At 39.6% G+C, this 23,442-nt stretch overlaps 1 protein-coding gene across 6 annotated transcripts in view; it reads right to left on the bottom strand.

The window, feature by feature from the left end:
* Window positions 1-23,442, bottom strand: part of ULK4 (unc-51 like kinase 4) — a 541,913-nt gene that overhangs the window by 135,749 nt on the left and 382,722 nt on the right. For all 6 annotated transcript variants that reach the window (XM_036870501.1, XM_036870500.1, XM_036870504.1 and 3 more), the window contains one exon: window positions 19,576-19,674. In XM_036870501.1, coding sequence (XP_036726396.1) covers window positions 19,576-19,674 — 99 coding nt within the window. The remainder of the gene's footprint in view (window positions 1-19,575; window positions 19,675-23,442) is intronic.

The raw sequence follows: 23,442 nt of genomic DNA, 5'->3' as shown, positions 1-23,442 counted from the left end.
TTTATTCTTTCTTGAGTTCCTGCACTTTTCCTTTAAAGGCGTCTTGTGAGAGACAGGAGATGGACGTGTGAAAAGTGAGAACAGTGAAAAGAGACCTTCCTGTTCAAGATTTTCTTGGTAAATCTCACATTTATTCCACAGGACCATTTTAATGAACTAAAGAGTGTGGATGAAATTATGACTTAAAATTACTTAAAATTTGTAGATGAGCTTGGGAAGAATCTCTATTTTTAAATCTTACCACCAGGTACCTGCATGTCTCTCCATTCATTCAGGTCCTATCTTATGTCTTTGAAAATGTTACACAGTTACCGTCATATAACTTGCATTTTCTTGTTACATTTAGTTTTGGCCTTTTTGCCGGGGGGGGGGGGGGGGGGGGGGGGGCGGGGCGGGGGGGCGGGGTGGGTGGAGTTCTCTTCACAGAAAAACTTCTAACAGATTAATGCCAGTATAAAGAAAAGCTCTTGGTTTGGGGGTATTATATTTTAAGCCACCAACTTACTGAAATTTGCTTTTAGTCCAACAATTTTTTTATTTCAATCTTTTTTTCCCTAGGTATAAAAACCTTAGCAATTGCAAGTAATGATCATTTTTAGACTTAATATTTCTCTTATCTTACAGAATTACCAACAACACATCTCCCTTCCCCCGCCACTGTTGACTACTTCGTGACAGTAGAAGACATTCCTCTTTATTCAATTTTAATGAAAATGCTTTCAATGTTTATTTTAAATGCTTACAATTTATTTCTAGAAAATAACTTTCAACATGTTTGGAAGATTCACTCTATCTTAAATGGAGTTTTTAAAAATGAAGACTGGTTTAGCTGAACTAATTTTTAGCATTGATTATTATGATCATGTTTTTATTCTCCTTCAATTTCTTAAAATATTAAATTATGCTTTTTGAGTGCTTGAACTATTCTTGAATTCCTGGATCAAAACCTATTCGGTTACATTAGTCCTTTAATATACTGCTAGATCTGATTTACTTTTTTGAAATTTTCTCACCTCTGTTAATAAGTAAAAGTGATCTTCATTTGTTCTGTATCATTTTAAAGTAGGTTATGGCACTAGATTTATCATAGCTTTATGAAAATAAACTAGGAAGCTTTCCATCTTTTTCTGTACTCTAAATTATTTAAATAGTATAGAAGTTGTCTATTTCTTGAAAATTTAGAACTCACTTGTAAAACCACCCAGGCCTGCAATGTTTTAATGATAGATCTTGTAGATGCAAAATATCACATTATTAGAATCCAGTTGTCTGGGTTTTTTTTTTTTTTTCTTCCATATTTTAAGTTTTTTCTTCTGGTAGTAACTAATGCAATTCTAGTATCTACCCTTCAAACTGGCAGCCCTTCTAACTGTTTGTGAAAGAAATCTTAGCAGAATAATAAAGAGGAAAATGTTCCTTCTTTCCCTGCAGCTGCAGAAAAGGAGAATCTATTGTATATCATAAAGTAGTCCTTGAAAATATCATTTCTAATAACGGAGTCTCATAAGACATCTAGAAGGCAAACAGGGTGATCATGTCCTCTGTAATCAACGTGTAACTTTTAAAACATAAATAATTCTGATTTTTACCTTACCTAACAACATTTGCTTTCGTGATAATACCTATATTGACATCTTTGAATTTCTACATGGTATACATACTCATAAGGTCTCTGTTGGATTGTCATATCCTTCTTTTCCACCTGCTTGTGGTGAAAACAAATTTAGACCTTGTGGATTTCTATTTAAACAGTTTGAGAGACATATTATTAGATGATCAAATTTACATCTTTTGAAGTTTGATATTTTTATCTATTCTGATGCCAATTTTGGTAATTTTTAATTTTCTATAAAATCATCTACTTCTCTATACAAAGTTAATGCCTTAATGTTACACATAGTTTGCATTTGTGCGGCTATATTTCCTTTCTCTTTCCCAATGCTACAGCCATGGGATCCAAATTAATATAGTTAGTGAGACATCATTTTTACCTGTCAAATGGACAAAATTTTAGAAAGACTCAGAAGATGTAGTGCTGAAGATGTAGGAAAACGAGTATATTTATACACATTTAATTAGAATATAAACTGTTAAAACCTTTTGGGAAGTCATATGGCAATTAATATTTATTAAAATTGAAAAGTACCTTTTAACCTAGCCATCTCACTTCTGGGTGCTTATCTAACCAAAGGAAATACAGAAGTACCTAAATCCAAACAAAGATGTGTACTGTATTATGCTCCTAATAGCAAATAAGTGGAAACAACCTGACTGGCCATGCATCAGGAGATGTTTCAACTGAATAAACCATAGTACATTCACACTATGAAATACTGTGCCGCTATTAAAAAGAATGAGCTCATTTTTTTTTTAAACATCTTTATTGGAGCATAATTGCTTTACAATGGTGTGTTAGTTTCTGCTTTATAACAAAGTGAATCAGCTATACGTATACATATATCCCCATATCTCTTCCCTCTTGCGTCTCCCTCCCACCCTCCCTATCCCACCCCTCTAGGTGGTCACAAAGCACCAATCTGATCTCCCTGTGCTATGCGGATGCTTCCCACTAGCTATTTTACATTTGGTAGTGTATATATGTCCATGCCACTCTCTCACTTCGTCCCAGCTTACCCTTCCCCCTCCCCATATCCTCAAGTCCATTCTCTAGTATAAATACTGACTTGGAAAGATGTCCATACTATTAGGATAAGTAAAAAGAAAAGCAAGTTACAAAATATCTATCCTCTGGTACTATTTCTAGAAATGGAAGCTAAAACAAGACAAGAGAAAAACAATGATACAAACGCATGTGATTGTATGCAAAGTAAAGAGAATGCCAGGACACACATCAAATGTAAGCCATAGTTACACTGGAGGTAGTGCCTGGTTCAGGGAGGGGAGACTTTAGTTTTACTTCTATCATTTCTATATTGCTTGGAGTTGTTTTAATGGGCTGATGGCACATTTTGTAATTCAAATATCTGAAGTAAATCTGTCTTCCCTACCCCAAAAATTTTAAAAAGGGGAAATTTCCTGGGTACCCTCTGTAATGACCCTCACAAACTGTCAAGAGGTAAATGCAAGACTCACTATAACGAACGATAATGGCTGGAGAAGATGTGAAGGGCTAAGGCTGCATTTAACAGTTCCTGCAACAGACCATCATGATTTCTTATGACTGTCAAATAAGGAACAAAGAAACTCGAATTTTTTACTTTTTGGTTATAAGATTCAAAAATGTGGACTTCCCTGGTGGCGCAGTGGTTAAGAATCCGCCTGCCAATGCAGGGGGACACGGGTTCGAGCCCTGGTCCGGGAAGATCCCACATGCCGCAGAGCAACTAAGCCCAAGAGCCACAACTACTGAAGCCCACGTACCTAGAGCCCGTGCTCCGCAACAAGAGAAGCCACCGCAATGAGAAGCCCGCACACCACACAAGGAAGAGTAGCCCCCGCTCACCGCAAATAGAGAAAGCCCACGCGCAGCAACGAAGGCCCAACTCAGCCAAAAATAAAATAAAATAAATAATTTTTAAAAAAAGATTCAAAAATGTATTACAGAATTACATGGTTTAGAATTCTGCAAAGATTACTGTTTACTGAATCCAGGATATCAAAAAACACCTGGAGTTCTCTTTATGCTAAAATAATCCCTTTCTGAACAGCTCATATCTAAATAATACAGGTTTGAGGTAGAGAATATACCCCAAAGGAAAATGTATAGGAGAGAATACATTTATCCCTAAAAAGGGTTTTTATTTCCATTAAACGAATGGATATTTTATAGTAAAATTACCAGGCTAATAAAATTAAAAAAACACTTCCTAACAGTAAAAACTTACCAAACCAGGCAATTTTTTACAATTGGAAGAAGAAAATTCTCTGCATAAAATTGGTTAATTATAGTTATGGCTTTATTATCTAGACATTAAGCATAAACTCCATAAGGTAAAGTCTCAGCTTTACAAACTAATGCCTCACTTATTCAAAGAAACTGATCCAGAATTAAAGTAAAAGTGAGATTGTTTGTCTGAAGTTTTATACTGTAGGACTTTGTTGCCCCCAAAGCAGCTTTACTGGGAGGCTCTGCCCCCTGTACCTTCCCTTCGTGATCTGTGAGACACTGCAGGGCACACTCACTGGAGATGAAGTGGCAGTTAGGGCAGCTTATTTTAGAGCTACAATGAAATTGTTGGAAATACCCCTGGGTACATTATTTCAGCACGTTAATGAGGCTATACACAAAGAGAGTTTATTACAATAAGAGAGATGTTTATTAGATCCGTAATATGATTACAGAACATGTTGTATGGGAAGGACCTCTGGGAGCTGTAGGCAGGATAATTTTGCAGGCATTAAACAAAACAAAAAAGCCAAACATCATTATCAAAACTGCTAACTTCACTGTATCACAGTTATGGGTAAAGATCCACATTATTTTTCTGCTTCAAAAATGATGCACCGGCATGCTTTCTGAATTTACATGAAATCAAAGGGCTTTTTTCAGGGTGGCAAAAATAAAACAAATTCAGGGTGCTTACTGCTCATCTTAAATATGGTCTGAAGGCACCTGGGAATTGCATTTTGAGGTTGTAGCCGTAATGGGTTTTGCATCGCATGTTATTGTACTACTGAGTAATAAAGATAATGCCGCCACCAGTACGGATACAACAGAGAGACAAAAGCACACACTGGTGGTGGTGGGGTTACTATGTGCCAAGTGCCGTGCCAACAGTTCTTCACACACTGTTCATTTAGTCTTCCCAACAACCGTGTGTGGTGTTAAAATTTTCTCCTTTTTTTGACATGGAAATGGAGACTTACTAACTTGCCCAAGGTCTTTCGTCTGGGCAACCAATGAAGCCAACACAACCATAATTAAATTAACGGGTGTTCAGAGGTGACCCAACTGCATCATGGAAATGTCACTGTGTCTTGCCAAACAGCCTCACATGGACTGTCAAATCAATCAGATATCATTGTTTTGTTTCCACTTTTAAAGATGTAACCATTTCTCTTTTTGTTGCTGTTACCTATAAATGCAGAGCTCCGCGTTATTAGGCTATTAGCCCTGTTGAAGACAAGCAACAGCAGTTTCCACAGTTTAAAAATCTAACATACACTGTAGGAGGCCGGGATATTAAAGACCAGCATTGACAAAGTAAAACGCAATCAGTATGACCTTAAAGTAGACATAAAATACATATATACAATACACACACACATATAAATATATATCTCAAGTTATCTGTTATCCATCAACACCTCTCAACTTTAAATGGAATTTTCTTCATCACCCCGCATGTCTTGAGAGTGACTGTTTCTCTCTGATTAACCAATGGAGAAAAGGTGTCTTTCCACAGGGGAAACCAGCCGAAAATGCTACTTTCTCTGGAGGATCACATAATGTAAAAGCAAGGCTCTTCTGTGTAACCCCTGGCAGGATATATCAGAATAGCTCTCCTACTTGGAGGCTACTACTCACTTCCTTTTCTATGCTATAAAAGAATCACTATGGTTTCATCCCCTTTAGTTTTATTAGAAAGACATCCAATTAGACCAAAGAGATGCTATTTTCATAGGACATGTTTTCCTATTATCTCTTAGGACACAAACTACTCCCAATTATTTAATGATTGTGGTGCAAAGAATAAATATAATCAATTGTATTCAAAGAAATGGTATTTTCATAAGATATGCAGGTGCTACTCCCACTTATCTAATAATTATATGGCAAAGGATACAAAACAAAATCTTAATAGTACTTGATGTTTGAAATCTCTTACAAATACACCACCATGTAGATGTCCACCCTTCTCCTTACAACAAAATAATCCTGACTAAATCAAATATCTAAAAGTAGAAAACAAACAAACATGAAAGTACTAAAAGAAAATACAGGTGAATATATTTATAGTCCTGGAATGAGAAGGCCTTTTAAAAGATGACATAAAATTCAAAAGTCATAAAGAAAAACACTGATAAAGTTGACTACTGAATGAAAACTACCTTTATAGCTAAAGTACTAATAAAAATTAGAAATACAAAGAGAAAATAAAAAGTGTATTTGTTATGACAAAATTATAAACTTCTTAATATACAAAGAATTTTTAAAAATCAATAGAAAAAAAGTAAACTAAATAGGAAATAAATGAGCAAAGGTTACACTAAAGCAATTTATAGGAAAAGACAAACGGCTAACAAACCCACAAAAGATGCTAAATTACATTTAAAATTAAATAAATACAAAACACCAAAGACACAAAATTTCATCTATAAGAAAAGCAAAATGATGTAATTTCATAAAACTCAGTATCAGCAAGGCTGTGGGGAAACAGGCAGTCTCTCTTTTAGTGAGAATGAAAACTGGTTCTCTACCTTTTAGGGACAGCAATTTGGTAATATATATCAAAATTTAAAATTTACAACCCTTTCACCTAGTATATTAGACAGGATTCTCCAGAGAAAGAGCCAACAGGAGATATATAATTATGCAGAAAGAGATTTATTATGAAGGATTGGCTCCCATGGTTATGGAGGCTGAGAAGTTGCATGATTTGCCATCCATGAGCTCGAAGTTCAGGAAAGCTGATGGTATAGTTCTTCTCCAAACCTAAAGGTCCTGAAAACCAAGGGAGCCAATGGTGTAAATCCTAGTCTGAGTCTAAAGACCCAAGATCCAAGAGTTCTAACATATGATGGCAGCAGATGTACGTCCCAGCTCAAGCGCAGAGCAAATTCACCTTCCTCTGCCTGCTTTACTGAATCTACTGTTCAAATGCTAATCTCTTTCAGAAACACCTTCACAGGCACACCCAGAAACTACGTGTCACTATAAACATTAAAAACAAACAAACAAATGAAAACTCAGAAGAGAGCTGTTCTACCCATACATCAGGATTACCGTCTCGTGTTTCATTTTTCATTTGCACTTTCTGGCATCATGTATGTGAGGTTCCAGTATAAAAACATAATACCCTAATTCTATTATTATTTTATATTTTGGTACTTTATATTTTCCCAGTGTTAATGCTCAAAATGTTTTGAACTGATTTTTAAACAATAACTAGTACAGGAAAGAAGAGGTTAGTTACTAAATATTCAATTTATTTTTCTCTCAGTGATAAATTAAGAGAAACTGATCACTAAGTTACACATTGAATTTTCTGTATTTGCAGTGTTTCTGCATGATGGATTTTGTAATTATCTTGGCCTCCACATTCCAAACAGCTTTGAGGTTTCATTTACGTGAAATGTGAGTTTCCTATTTTTGCCTCAAGTGTATCTTTAATTATGTGCTAAACCACACTTATAAAAAAAAGTTGTGAGTTGAAAATTTAACCCTTCCATTCACACTGACAAAAAGAAAGCCAGGAGAAGCTTAACCAAACAGTTTATACGCAAACCTACTTCTCTGTAAAATGAGTGTTGTTCTACTGCATTTGAGTGTATAGTCCAAAAGGCATGCTCTTGATGGTAGAATGATGACAGGAAATGAATTCTGCATGACAAGTCTTTAGTGATGTCATACTGTTGTTCCCGAAGATGGCTCAATTCCAAGGACAGAAACTATGGAAACCTGACTACTAATGACCCTAGGGAATCGAATCAAAATACAAATAAAAGTACCTATTAGAAGGTACACACATAGGCTTGCAATCCACACAGCGATACACCAATTTCTAAGAAGTATGCTAATGAGTTCAACTCAGTCAAGGTTGATGATTCTCAATTTGTTTCACCAGATCATGCAGACATGGCCCAAAATAAGTCTAAAATTGCTAAGACTCTATGTGAGAATAAGTCATAACTTTGAACTAAATATGAATACAACTATCTTTTGGCCCAAGTGATACTTAAAAGTAGGAACATGGAACTGCATGTAACCAAGATTCCTTGAGAATTTTTTTGGAAAAATACTATACCTTTTCTGATACTGATACTAGGTAGTTTTCATTATCTCTTGAGTGAATTTTAAAATGACAGAGCTTGAAGGGGCCAGCAGAGCTCTTCTGGTCCAACTACTGACTTGTAGGCAAGACATGGTCATTTTAACTCCCTGGTGAACCTTTCAGATAAACTGGATGAAAAAGGTGCTTTTACACACTGTGTCAATTGGCTATGCTGGGTCACTGGATAAGGACATGTTAGGGTCCATCTGCCCAAAATGGCCTGCTTGGGAAGGGGGACCAGGTAGTCATGCTCTTTGACAGTAATCAGAAAGGAGACCCAGGGGCTGCTGCTAATGACAAGTCTACTCAGGAAGGGCATCAAGAATGGAATATTACTCTGCCATAAAAAGGAACGAAATAGGGCTTCCCTGGTGGCACAGTGGTTAAGAATCCACCTGCCAATACAGGGGACATGGGTTTGAGCCCTGGTCCGGGAAGATCCCACATGCTGTGGAGCAACTAAGCCCATGCACCACAACTACTGAGTCTGCTCTCTAGAGCCCGCAAGCCACAACTACTGAACCTGCATGCCACAACTACTGAAGCCTGCGTGCCTAGAGCCCCTGCTCTGCAACAAAAGAAGCCACCGCAGTGAGAAACCTGCGCACCTCAACGAAGAGTAGCCCCCGCTCGCTGCAACTAGAGAAAGCCCACGCACAACAACGAAGACCCAACACAGCCAAAAATAAATAAATAAAATAAATAAATTTTTTTTTAAAAAAAGGAATGAAATAACGCCATTTGCAGCAACATGGATGGACCTAGAGATTGTCATACTAAGTGAAGTAAGCCAGACAGAGGAAGACTAACATCATATGCTATCGCTTAAATGTGGAATCTTAAAAAAAATGATACAAATGAACTTATTTACGAAACAGAAATAGACCCAGAGACATAGAAAGCAAACTTACAGTTACCAAAGGGGAAAGGGGGCGGTGCGGGGGGGTATAAATTGGAGTTTGGGATTCACATATGCACAGTAGCATATATAAAATAGGTAAACAACAAGGACTTACTGTATAGCACAGGGAACTATACTCAATATTTTGTAACAACCCATAAAAGAAAAGAATCTGATAAAAGAATATATATATCTGAATCACTGTGCTGTACACCTGAAGCTAACACAACATTGTAAATCAACTACGCTTCACTTTTTAAAAAATAGAAAAAAAAAATAAAAGAATCATATTTTTTAAACAAAATTACAATTAGCAAATCATCACAATCAATGTAGATCAAAAAAATTTCATTTGCTTTTTTCTAAAAGAAATCACTATTCTTATCATTTCATGGATGTAGCACAGGTGCCCAGACATGGAACTTCCTGAGCCTAAAAGTAGAAGAACAACATTTTAAAATTCAACATAAACTTTTATGCTCTACTGAGACATACCTAGCTGCTTATTTTGGAGGACCAAAATATAGTTTAGTATAGCATCACAGAGCAAATTTATTGCCACAGGAAATCCAACCAAATTGTTCTTCGTCTCCATTGAACAGAACAGTATGTTGACCCTTACCGGCAGAACTAAAGAGTGAATTCTGTTGTAGCAGCTACTGTGAGAAACTTAAGAGTTGCAGAGCTGGCGAATATTTATGAAGTTTTCCTCCTCTCCTGGCCACTGGCAGAGATAGTGGGAGAGATACATGCTTCTGAATCATTCAAGAAGCATGGAGTTACCTGTCAGATCTGACTCTGAGAATTCAAATCCTAAATTTAGGAAAAAAAAAAAAAAAACTCACTGTTTACTAAAAATAAGGTGTATTAGGAAAAACGTTCAAGATTCTGAAGCTAAAATTACAGTCCAGATACAACTCTCCATCTGATGGAGAGAACGTCAGATATCTCTAGAGTGGAAAGAGCTGGCACTAAGCTGCTTCCTTGCTTTGCTTCCATGCCTTACATACTATACTCCGGGAAAAGCAAGAAGACCCCTTGGTCCCCACTGATGCAGGGTGAGAGCTGCCTCTGAGGCCAGCTTCTGGCCACTCTTGAGTGAAGAATGTTTCCAAGGCTGAGGCTGAATGTCACCTGTCCTGTGCCCTCTCAGGAGGATCCCCCCACCTCATTACACTAAACCTTTCTGCCTTATGACTCATACCCTAAATCAAAATTTTAATAAAAAATTGTCGAGAAATATCCTGTTAAGTCCTTGATATAAATCACTCTACCCTCACTTCTTTTTGTGTCCTTTATACACACATACATACAGCATGATATAAATCAGCTCGTATTACAATAGGTTTTGGCCCTTGTTATATCTCATTCATGCACCCCACAATTATTTACTGAGAGCTTGTGATGGCCAACCACTTTGAAAGGGCGGGTAGTAAGGCTGGGAACTAAACAGACAAGTGACTTTCAGTCAAGATAGTGTGTGACTTCAAATTTTGCACTACTACCTCCATAATAACTACAAGAAGAAAAAAATTTATAAGATACAAATATCTTTGTGGACCAGAAATGAAACAAACACACAGAAGTTTGAGGTTCAAAAGCTGTTAGAAGTATCTATAGCAACTAGGATCTCCAATACAATTGGGGCCACACCCCATGTGGAGCTAGGACAAAAGTCAGGCACAGAGTGTGAAATGGAGGTTGGGGTTCCTGTCCACAAAAGGAAGCTGAAGAAGCTGTTCCAGCCTTGGGGCTTCGGATAATAAATGAAGCTGCTCTACTGTTGAAAAGAGCAGCAACAGAACCTGTGCCAAATCCCCTGCAGGCTCGATGTCTGGATTTGTAATAAATCCAGTATCATCATGATGTCGGAATTTGGGGGCCCAGAGCAGAGTCAAGGTAACCATAATATCACTAGATAGCAAGGGGCTGGTGCAGAGAAAAGAAACAGCAGCGTCAGAAAATACAAATAACTTCCACTCTTAATGAGCCTGGCTAGGAAGGAAGCCTAAAACAGAGAAAGAGAACCACCAAACACAATGACTACCAGGTGAATTCATTCAGGAAGAAATGAAAATAATAGAGCAGCCTCAAAAGGACTTATTTTTAACAGTTTCCTTGAAGCATAACTGACATGCCAAAAAACTACACATATTTATAACATACAGCAATCAAGGTAACAAACATATTCACAAACCTCAAAGGCATCTTTCCACCAATACCTCACTATTTTGATTATAGTAACTTCATAGTACAACTTGACATCAAGTAGTGTCAACCCTTCAACTTTGTTTTCTTCCAAAGTTGTCTTGGCTATACTTAAGTTCTTTGTATTTCATGAACATTTTAGAACAAATTAAACAATTCCTACAAAAAAAAATATCGTGCTGAAAAAATTCCTAGAAACACAAAAGCTACCAAGACTGAATCATGAAGAAGTAGAAAATGTGAATAGAACTGTAACTAGTAAGGAGATTGAATTAGTAATCAAAAATCTTCTGCAAGTACCTCTGCAGACCACAACAACATAGAGCCGAGGTGCTACCTCCTGGCGTGCACATGGGGCTGGCTCCTCAGCTACACGTCAAACACCAATTCTGCTGCTCGTGCTGGATGCCAAGTGAGATAATGTGATTTAAAAAAAAATAGTCTCCTATTTTCCTTTCTTTCATTTATTTATTTACTTATTAACATTTTTATTTATTTATTTATTTATTTATTTGGCTGCTTAGGGTCTTAGTTGCAGCACACGGGATCTTTATTGCGGCACACGGGATCTTTATTGCGGCATTCGGGATCTTTCCTTGCAGCGTGCGGTATATTCGTTGCAGCACATGGGCTTCTCTCTAGTTGTGGCACACGGGCTCAGTATTTGCAGCATGTGGGCTCCAGAGTGCACGGGCTCAGCAGTCGTGGTGTGAGGGCTCTCTAGTTGTGCCATGAAGGCTCCAGAGCGTGCAGGCTCAGTAGTTGTAGCACATGGGCTCTCTAGTTGTGGCATGCTCTCTAGAGTGCACAGGCTTAGTTGCACCACGGCATGTGGGATCTTAGTTTCCCAACTAGGGATGGAACCCACATCCCCTGGCAGATTCTTAACCACTGGACCACCAGGGAAGTCCCTATTTATGTATTAATTTTTTTGGCCACACCGTGCAGTTTGCGGGATATTAGTTCCCCAACCAGAATCGGAGGGCTTCACTGATGAATTCTGTTAAACATTTTAAGAAGAACTAATACTAATCCTTCTCAAAATTTTCCCAAAAATTGAAAAGAAGGGAACACCTAACTTGTTCTGTGAGTCCAGCATCACCCTGATTCCAAACCCAGACAAAGACAGTATAAAAAATAAAACTACAGATCAATATCCCTAATGACCACTGACGTAAAAACCTTAAACAAAATTCTGGACAACCAAATTCAGCAGCATATTAAAAGTATTAAACACCATGAACAAGTGGGCTTTATTCCTGGAATGCAAGGATGGTTCAATATATGAAAATCAATCAATATAATACACAACAATAGTACCCAAAGCAATCTACAGATTCAATGCAATCCCTCTCAAAATCCCAATAAAGTTTTCTGCAGAAATAGAAAACCCCATCCAAAAATCCATATGTAATTTCAAGTCACCCCAAATAACCAAAACCATCTTGAAAAAGGACAATAAAGCTGGACTTCTTGATTTTAAAACTTACTCTACAATGATCAAACCAGAAGAATGACATACAGACTAACTGAAGAGAACAGAGATTCCAGAAATAAACCCACACATATATAGTCAAATGATTTTTGACAAGGGTGCCAAGACCGTTCAATGGGAAAGGATAGTCTTTTCAACAAACGGTTCTGAGAAAACTGGATATCCACATTCAAAAGAATGAAGTTAGACCCTTACCTAACACCACATGCGAAAATAAACTCAAAGTGAATGAAAGACCTAAATGTAAGACCTAAAACTATAAAATTCTTGGAAGAAACAAAGGGCAAAATCTTCATGACACTGCATTTGGCAACGATTTCCTAGATATGACACAAAAGGCACAGGCAACAAATGAGAAATTAGGCAAACTGGACTTTATGAAAATTTTCAAAAAGTGTGCATCAAAACACGATATCAACAAAGTAAAAAGGCAATCCACAGAAAGGCATAAAGTATTTTAATATCATATATTTGATAATGGGTTAATTTTCAGATTACACAGTCTCTAATACTCGACAACAAGAAACCAAACAACCTAATTCAAAAATGGGCCAAGGACGTGAATAGACATTTCTTCAAAGAAGATATCCAAATGATCAATAAGCACATGAAAAGATGCCCAATATCACTAATAGTTAGAGAAAAACACATTAAAACTGCAATGAAATACCACTTCTATGCTAAAAGAAATAAACCAGTCACAAAATGACAAATAATATATGACTCCACATACATGAGGTACTTAGAATAGTCAAAATCACAGAGACAGAAAATATTGGGTTGGCCAAAAGTTTCGTTCATTTTCTTCCATAAGATGGCTCTAGTAGCATTTAGTTGCCTTTAACTTCATTGGAAACAATTTTGTTAGACTGTATGTGACAGCTGTCATATCAGCGTGCATTTAAAAAAAGACTTATCAAAATTGGTGGATTTTTGTGTAGCCATTTTAATATTGAAGATGGAAGAAAAAAAGCAACATTTTCGGTATATTATGCTTTATTATTTCAAGAAAGGTAAAAACACAACTGAAACGCAAAAAAAGATTTGTGCAGTGTATGGAGAAGGTGCTGTGGCTGATCGAACACATCAAAAGTGGTTTATGAAGTTTCGTAGCAGAGATTTCTCACTGGCCGATGCTCCACGGTCAGGTACACAAGTTGAAGTTGATAGCAATCAAATCGGGACATTAATTGAGAAGAATCAACGTTATACCACACGGGAGATAGCTGACATACTCAAAATATCCAAATCAAGTGCTGAAAATCATTTGCACCAACCTGGTTATGTTCATCGCTTTGATGTTTGGGTTCCACATAAGTCAAGGGGAAAAAACCTTCCTGACCGTATTTCCACATGCGATTCTCCATTGAAATGTAATGAAAACGTTTTGTTTCTAAAACAAATTGTGATGGGTGATAACAAGTGGATACTGCCCAATAACGTGGAATGGAAGAGACTGTGGGGCAAGTGAAATGAACCACCACCAACCACACCAAAGGCTGCTCTTCATCCAAAGAAGGTGATGTGTATATGGTGGGATCAGAAGGGAGTCCTCTCTTATGAGCTCCTTCCAGAAAACCAAATGATTAATTCCAGCAAGTACTGCTCCCAGTTAGACCAACTGAAAGCAGCACTCAATGAAAAGTGCCCAGAATTAGTCAACAGAAAACACATAAGCTTCCATCAGGGTAACGCAACACCGCATGTTTCTATGATGACCAGGCAAAAACTGTTACAGCTTGGCTGGGAAGTTCTGATTCATCCGCTGTATATACCAGACACTGCACTTCGGATTTCCATTTATTTAGGTCTTTACAAAATTCTCTTAATGGAAAAAATTTCCATTCCCTGGAAGACTGTAAAAGAACTGGAACAGTTATTTGCTCAAAAAGATAAAAAGTTTTGGGAAAATGGAATTATGAAGTTGCCTGAAAAATGGCAGAAGGTAGTGGAACGAAAGGGTGAATACGTTGTTCAATAAAGTTCTTGGTGCAAATGAAAAATGTGTCTTTTATTTTTACTTAAAAACCGAAGGCACTTTTTGGCCAACCCAATAGAATGGTAGCTGACGGGCTGTGGGTGGGGGGAAGGGATAGTTACTGTTTAATGGGTATAGAGTTTCAGTTTTACAAGATGAAAAGAATTACAGAGGTGGATGGTGGTGATGACTACACAACATTATGAATATATTCAATACTACTGAACTGCGCACTTAAAAATGATTAATGGGGTAAACTTTACGTTAGGTTTATTTCATCACAACAAAAAAAGAAAAAAAATTCAAACAGCCCTTCTTCCTTGGCCCAAATCATGTAGTTAGTTATTCCCTCCACAGGGCCCCAGGGAACCTAGAAGCATAACAAAAAAATTTCTATATTGTATCGTGTGATAAATTGGCATGTTTGCGTACACAATGGCTGTTCTTTGATCTTATGCATGATGCTTATGAAGGTATACTGAGGATCCTGTATATTATTATCTGCAGAGTATATGCTGGATCTCTGTAATTCAATAATTTTTTGTCAGGAGGCTACAAGTTTACAGCCAAGAAGAACTGCCAGACACGTCACTAAAAAAAAAGCTACCCAGAGGATATTACAGGAGATCAACATAGGAGATGCTAAGTGAGGACTGCAATCCTACCCAGACTGCAGAGGGACACCTTTCCAGTGGCCGAGAAAGGCATGGTTAGTATGAAAAGTATAAGCCAGGCTGAAGCCTGGCATCTTTGGCATATAATAAGGAAAACCTTAAAAACAATTATCTCTTATAAATTTGAAAATACTTATTTTAATAGGGGGAAAAGGAAGCTGTAGCGTAAGTTTTATAGCAATTAATTATCTAGTTACAAAATTCATCTGGGATACATATCCTGGCTTTGTATTTTCTTAAAAAAGAAAACATTTAGGGGCTTCCCTGGTGGCACAGTGGTGAAGAATCTGCCTGCCAATGCAGGGGACACAGTTTCGAGCCCCGCGGAACAACTAAGCCCGTGCGCCACAATTACTGAGCCTGCGCTCTAGAGCCCGCGAGCCACAACTACTGAGCCCACACGCCACAACTACTGAAGCCCACGCTCCTAGAGCCTGTGCTCCCCAACAAGAGAAGCCACCGCAATGAAAAGCCCACACACCACAATGAAGAGTAGCCTCTGCTCACCACAACGAGAGAAAGCCCACGTGCAGCAATGAAGACCCAATGCAGCCAAAAATAAATCAATAAAATAAATTTATAAAAAAAAAAGAAAATATTTACGTCAAACAACTACCCTGCTTTATCTTTTCTTCAGGAGACATAGTTAACTTGTTATATATTTTATAGCCATATCTTACTTACACTATGGTTACCAATTGAGGGTTCAAAGAGCCCCCTGAAATTCTGTATTGTGTACAGAACTTTGCATATAGGTGAGTCTAGGCATTTTTACCGGAGAGTCTAGAATCATCAGATTCTCTAAGTAGTTCACACTCAAGACAGACTGAGAGGACTTCCTTGGTGGTGCAGTGGTTAAGAATCTGCCTGCCAATGCAGGGGACACGGGTTTGAGCCCTGGTCCAGGAAGATCCTACATGCCGCGGAGCAACTAAGCCCGTGCGCCACAACTACTGAGGCTGCGCTCTAGAGCCTGTGCGCCACAAATACTGAGCCTGCGCTCTAGAGACCACAAGCCACTACTACTGAAGCCCATGCGACTAGAGCCCCGGCTCTGCAACAAGAGAAGCCACCGCAATGAGAAGCCCACACACCGCAACGTAGAGTAGCCCCCGCTCACTGCAACTAGAGAAAGCTGGCGCGCAGCAACAAAGACCCAACGCAGCCAAAAATAAATAAATAAATAAATAAATAAATTTATTAAAAGAAGAAGACAGACTGAGAATCAGTCTTATACCCACAGTTCACTATGATTTTATAGTGTATAGTATAAACATGGGTCGTAAATTATGGGTTGACAGGTTTCATATTCCCTGAAGGATAAGTATGCTTACTTTCACAGGACCCTATCTGGAAAGAACCTCAAAAGCTAACAAGTTCATTCTCCTTCCTTTAGGTAAAATACCTCTATAATTACCCAAGTCCCGTGAAAACTAAAAGTCTGCTTATTTTTCCCTGTGGGAAAGCAATTCCAGAACCTCATTCTGTAACTTATCACATTTTTAACAACCACTGTAAAAATTTATCTTTGGTCTGTATGTGCTCTAGTTGAGGCCCTCAATAGCCTTATTACTATTTTTCTTCACTGTATACACAGCTATAAATGTGTATTAATCTTCTCCGGAGAAGACATATTGAATGTTTGTCGCAGGCCAGTTTTAAACCTAATGACTCCAGGGGTGAATGTGTATGTACACAACACAGTTCACACACATTAGGCAGACATTCGGCCAATGTACTAGAACCTAAGTGTGATCAAGTTACTAGTAACAGGAGTTCAGAGTCCCAAAGGCTGGGGAAAATATCTCAGAGGACACACTGCAGCAAGAAGGGGCTCTCCAGCTATTTCTGGCAGCTGTAGTGTAGGCCAGAAGTATGGGTGTGGTGGCATCTGGTGGAGGTTTGACCTCACCAGGGGCCCACAATACTGGGCCCCTCTGCAGCCCTCATCCTAGCCTGGCCTGTGAACACAGTTCCACTGCTCTCCCTAGTGGAGACCGTGCATTCCAGGCTTTCCCGAGCACTGGCACCCCGACTCCCCCTACTTGCCTGCCTCTCTGGGTTCGTCTCCTGTGGTCCTCCCTACACAGACATCGGACCCTCCAGGCCTCCCACCACCAGCAGCGGCACCCTGCCACCCTCTGTGCATCTGCCCACTAGCTACGATTCACCGGCACTCTCAAGGGTTGCTTCCTGCTTCCCCAGGGATTGTGGACCAGCTCTGGCCTGGGCAACCCAGCAAATTGGTCCACTGTCCTGTTGGCTGCAGTCACACCTTCTCCAATGAGGTCTGACCCACAGCCTTGGGGAAGAGGTATCCCCTTTCAAGTTTGTCCTTCCTGAGGTACTCTCCCTCTCCCTCAGCTTTCGGATACCCTACAGAGTTCTTTTTAAATCTTACATTTACTCTTCAATGATAGCTTAATAATTCTTGATATTGAAATTCTCCTGTTTAAATCACTATGTGGTTTGTCTTCTGATGGGACCCAGACTGAGACAATCACAATGTCTTTGACTGTGCTCATCAATAATATTTGCTAACAGTGTATTGTTATTTTTATTTTTCCTTCTAGTTTAAGTGTATTACGGTTAAACAATGTGGTCTATACCGTTCCTACTTATTGGAATTTATTGATATTCTTTTAACCTAACACATGGTAAACTTTTTAAAGTATTTCCAGAAAACTGAAAAGAAGGTACAGTCTCTATTTTCAGGGTAGAGAGACGGATATACTTCTATTAGATTAATCTAACTAAAGTTTTCATATCCTCTATACCAGGGGTCAACAAACTTTTTCTGTAAAGAGCCAGAGAGTAAACAACACAGGCTTGTGGGCTACAGAGTCCCTGTTGTAACTCCTCAACTCTACCGTCGAGATGCAAAAGCAGCCGTAGACAATTGTTTGTGTGGCTGTATTCAATAAAACTTTACTTACAAAAAGAGGCAGTGAGCCAGAGTTAGTCCACACGCCTTAGTTTGTCAACCCCTGCTCTACATCACCATTTTCATCCACTTGAGTCGTCAAGCAATGAGAAAGACAGGTTAAATCTCTTGATATTACTGTACTTTTTTTCCCTATATGTTTTGGTCCTTCCCTGTATGTTTTGGTCCTTCTCTGTTTTTATAGTTCTATGCTCTGATATTTGACACAAAATGGTTCATAGTTATTGTATCTTCCTGTGGATTTTATTCCTTACCATTGTAGAGTCCTTCTCTTTGTCCTGATAAAGGTTTTTTGTTTTGCATTAAACCTTACGTCTAATAGAGGAAAACATTTAGAAAGAAAATATACAATAAGACAGTAAAATTAAGACCAAAGATAAGTTTAAGAATAAATCTAATTGGAATAAATTCAACTATTAAAGCAAATCTCAGAATGTGGCAAACACCAAAACCCTGTCTATAAGATACATATGTGAAATAGAGTGCCCTAGAAATTTACCTGAAATAGATTCTTCAACTGCCTTTAAGCTTTTTTTATTGTTTAAATCTTATATGCTATTAATATAAGTATTATCCTACATATCATATATTGCATCAGTTATATTTAACGGGGATGTTTTGAGTCTTTTATATGTCCTTAAAGAGTGCATGATTTGGTTAGTCTTCCCTCTGTTCACTGGAGCCCCATCTATGTCCTGAATATTTCCAAAATATACAAACAGCTCAGACAACTCAATAACAAAAAAAACAAACAACCCAATCAAAAAATGGGCGGCAGACCTAAAAAGACATTTCTCCAAACAAGACATACAGATAGCCAATAGGCACATGAAAAGATGCTCAACATTGCTAATTATCAGGGAAATGCAAGTCAAAACTACAATGAGGTTCAGTTGGTGCAAACTCCAAGTCTCCATTGGGTTCTTTTCACATACTCAGTAGTCTTGTGAAGTCTCATCTGTTTTCACGTAATTTCACTTATTTCATTCTATTTCTGTGGAGACTGTGGTGGATATGCTCTAGCTCTGTCTGCGCTTCTGGATTTCAGGGTAGTCCTGCATGCCAAGTAACCCTAAAATATCTTTTTGAAAGAGAATTGACGCCCACAATGGATTTCTTCTTCCTTCTTGGAATTCATTTCTTGATTTTCCTTTTTTTTTTTTTTTACCTCACATCCATTAAGAAGAATTTGAGGCTCTGCCTTACTTAAATGTCCACTTAAATGAATGATTAGCCACCCGCCGATTAAAGTAGAAATTTAGTATTTCCAGGCTAAATAATCTTCTGAAATTTCTTTTGGTTCTAGTTTTGAAAGGAATCAAAATAGCATAGCAAGTCAAGACATCATGAAATTCAAAGAAAATCACTTCACCCTCTGCAACGACCTGAGAGACACACAAGCAGGTGCGTGAGCTCTTACCAGCGGGACGAGCAGGCTGATAAGGTCTGTCAGAGGCTTGCCGAGCAGCAGCAGGTCTTCTGCGGCCTGAGTGCTCCCTCCAGAGCCGGACTTCTGTGCCTGAACAGGGGGAGGAGAGGGGGAGGGGGTCTTGGAGATTAGTCAGTTTGGCCACAGGAGACAGATGACGGCGCAGAGGAAGCATGTGACCTCAGGCCCCTGAAGAGAAGTTATGCTCGGTTATCACATGACAGAGAGTACACACACTGCCACCAGCTCAGGCCACAGAGGCGGATCTGGGCGGACCACAGGTAAAGCAATCACCAGGGCTGTCGTCGGAGGGATGATATTGATGTTCACACACTGCGGGTGGTAAAGCACTTTATCTTCCCAACCATCCTGAGACGAGGTGCGGTTATCCCCATTTTCCAGGGGAGAAAACTAAAGTTCAGAGAGTTTGAGTAGTTTGTCTAAAGTCCCACAGACAATGGGTGACAAAGCTGGAGGATGAATCCAGGCTAAATGACTCCAAATCACACGAGCTCACCTCTTCTGGGCACTGTTATACACATTATATGGTGCAGACCAAATGCACTCTGCTGTGCTTTCCTTCTCTATATGCACACACCTGCCCAGATAACATCTAGAATATTTATCGAATGAACAGGCTTTGGACCGCTGCATGAAGAAGCTTCAGATACAGGTCCATTGTTTAGGAAGTATGCAATGGAAGTAAGAATTGAGAAGTGAGTGGCTTTAACTTTAAGTGTGTCTTTCCCAGGAGTTTTATAGACCTGCCTCATTTCAGAGAAGATTTCTATCATAGAGATGAATAATTTTATACTGAGAGAAGGCACTGATTATTTATTGTATTTGCTATAGTACATACACATTTCATTCACATACACCCTCTCTGTTTTTAATTTCACTCAGAACAAAACTACTTTTAGGTAATGACCTTTGCCAGAGCCTTTTTAGAGCAGGCTGCCCTGCCTTAGGTCACTAACCTGGACTCTGGGGCCCCTCTCATAAATGCCAAGATTGCTTCTGCCTTCGGGCCTATGGACAGAATTTAAGTGGCCCGCCTTCCTTGGTTCAAAAGGATGTTGTGGAAAATCAGACACCTGCCTTTTAATAGCTTGCACCTCTCTGCAGCCAAGGGGGACAACAATAATTGGTAGCTAGGAGTTTCCTCTCACCTCTCCTCTCCCCTATCCCTACCTCAACTCCTGGCCTCTATTAGAGAGGTGAAATTTCCTCCCAGAAAACAAACGCGTAGCACTACCCTAGGTCTGAACCTTTCTGAAGTTCGGCTGTTGATCCTGCCTTCTGAAGCACCAGGTGAGGTGGAATATCGGCCTTTGCACATTAACATGTTATCCTTTAGAGTAGACCGACTGTCTCTTGGGAAAAATAAGGCAGTCTTGCAAACCAGCACCTAGGCAGGGAGGGGCATGGGGCCACTGCTTCCTTTCCAAACACACATAAGCAAGGAGACACGGCTACAAGCACAAGCACACACTGTGGGACTCTTCCCACCAGGATATCCAGTGGGCCTCCAGACCCTCCAAGGTCTACAGTCATTTGTTACTGTCACCAAGAAGCATCCTGACCTTGCCCGCCAGTATTCGGGTACCACCTCCTTATAAAGATGCCAAGGGTTCCAGAAAGGGAATGCTATAGCTTGCACAAGAGGAAGGTGCACATCAGGAATGCATATGAAATTCAACTCTCCTCACAAAAATCCAGGCCCACGGCAGACACTCTGTGCGCCAAGGGGATCACGTGTGGGTAGCCGAGCAACGAATACAGGGGCCTGGCCAGCCTCTCTCAGGGTCTCTCCAGCTCCCCAACGGCACACTCTCCAGAGTCAGCCTCTCGATTCCCAGGTGCCTTATGTGTGCATTCTGCAAGGGGCTCTTTCCACAGCAAGAAGACCCACCTCTGCCGTGATGTTGCCACGGTCCTCCCTGTCCAGCCCTCTGCCTTTGCCTTGGTCCCACTGACCCCTTTCCACGACTCACTGCCCCAGTCGTTGCTGGCTGGTAACCGACCCCACTCCTGGCCATGCAGGGTTCTTGGCTCACCCAGCTGTTACAGCCTGGGCAAGAGGAGAGGGCAGCCTGAGCTGGGTGCTAGCAGTAGTGCTTGAAGCAAAATCTAAATTATTTGGTGACAAATTAGATGGGGAATATGAAAAAGGGAAATTTTAAGAATGACCCCCAGGTTTCCAGTTTGCACAGCAGGATGAGAGGGGCAGGGCTTGCTGGCAGGTGAATGGTTTGGGAGGTGAATCCTGAGCTCCGCTTTAGACATGTTGAATTTGAGGGGACTGTGGGGCATTCTAGTGGTCACGTTTAGGAAGCTACTGAATATATTAAGTACAGATCTCAGACGAGAACTCTAGGTAGAAATATAAATTTAATAGCTGTAAACATATAAAACATGGGTATGCCAACTTATGAGCCATATGTAATATTAAATGGCATTACAGCATTACCCAAAATGAGATAAAGGGATACAGCTAACTTCTTGGCACAAGAAGAAAGGCCAGGAAGAATATAACTCTATTACATCTACCATTGCTACATGAATCTAGTGCACAGGGGGCAGGTCCTCAACAGAGGTTTGTTACATAAACACAGAGGCACGGCACCTGTAGTGAACAAGAGTCAATTCCTCAGGCAGTTGCTGCCAACGTCCTAAGCAGGTTTAAGCACAACAGAGCACAACCTGCAATGGTGTGGCCTAGACAATTCAATTCAACACTCGGTGTGCTCCCCAAACACCATCACCCACACGCTTGCCATGCACAGATGATACGACTCAGTCCCCACTCTGTAGAACCTCACGGCTTCATTAAAAGAATGGCATGCTTTACTATGGAAAACAGTATGGAGGTTCCTCAAAAAACTAAAAACAGTTGCCATATGACCCAGCAATATCACTCCCAGGCACATATCCAGACAAAACTATAATTCCAAAAGATACATGCACCCCTATGCTCATAGCAGCACTACTTACAGTAGCTAAGACATGGAAACAGCCTAAATGTCCATCGACAGATGAATGGATAAAGAAGACATGGTACCTATATACAATGAAATACTACTCAGCCATTAAAAAGAATGAAATAATGCCATTTCCAGAAACATGGATGGATCTAGAGATGATCATACTACGCAAAGTAAGTCAGAAAGAGAAAGACAAATACCATATGATAGCACTTATATGTGGAATCTAAAACACAACACAAATGAACTTATCTATAAAACAGACTTACAAACATAGAAAACAGACTTGTGGTTGCCAAGGGGGGAGGGGTGGGGTGGGGGAGGGAGGATGGATTGGGAGTTTGGGATTAGCAGATGCAAACTATTATACATAGAAGGGATAAACAACAAGGTCCTACTGTATAGCATAGGGAACTATGTTCGATATCTTGTGACAAACCATAATGGAAAAGAATACGAAAAAGAGTATACATATGCATAACTGAGTCACTTTGCTGTACAGCAGAAATTAACACAACACTGTAAATCAACTATACTTCAATAAAATTTAAAAATAGAAGAAGAAGAATGGCAAGCTTCCAAATAACTGCCCTAAAGGCAGAGTGTGAAAACTGCCACAGTGGAGGAGGGAATAGAGGAGCTGGGGCGGGAGTAGGAAAAGGTGACACAACTTCACCGTTTGGATAGTGGGGACATGGTCTGCAGGGAATGACGTGGACAGCCGGTGTTTCGGGTGCTGGAATCACGTGAGGAAAGGCCAGGAGTGATAAGGCACAGGATCCACGTGGAAAATGCCAAGGTGACTGTTTGGCGTGAGAACGGGCTGCACGAGGGCTGGCGGACGAGGCTGGAAAACCACCCTGGGGCTGATCAT

This window comes from Balaenoptera musculus, chromosome 11 (genome assembly GCF_009873245.2).
Source record: "Balaenoptera musculus isolate JJ_BM4_2016_0621 chromosome 11, mBalMus1.pri.v3, whole genome shotgun sequence".
NCBI classification, from domain to species: Eukaryota; Metazoa; Chordata; class Mammalia; order Artiodactyla; family Balaenopteridae; genus Balaenoptera; species Balaenoptera musculus.
This window is presented reverse-complemented; position numbering and strand designations above follow the sequence as displayed.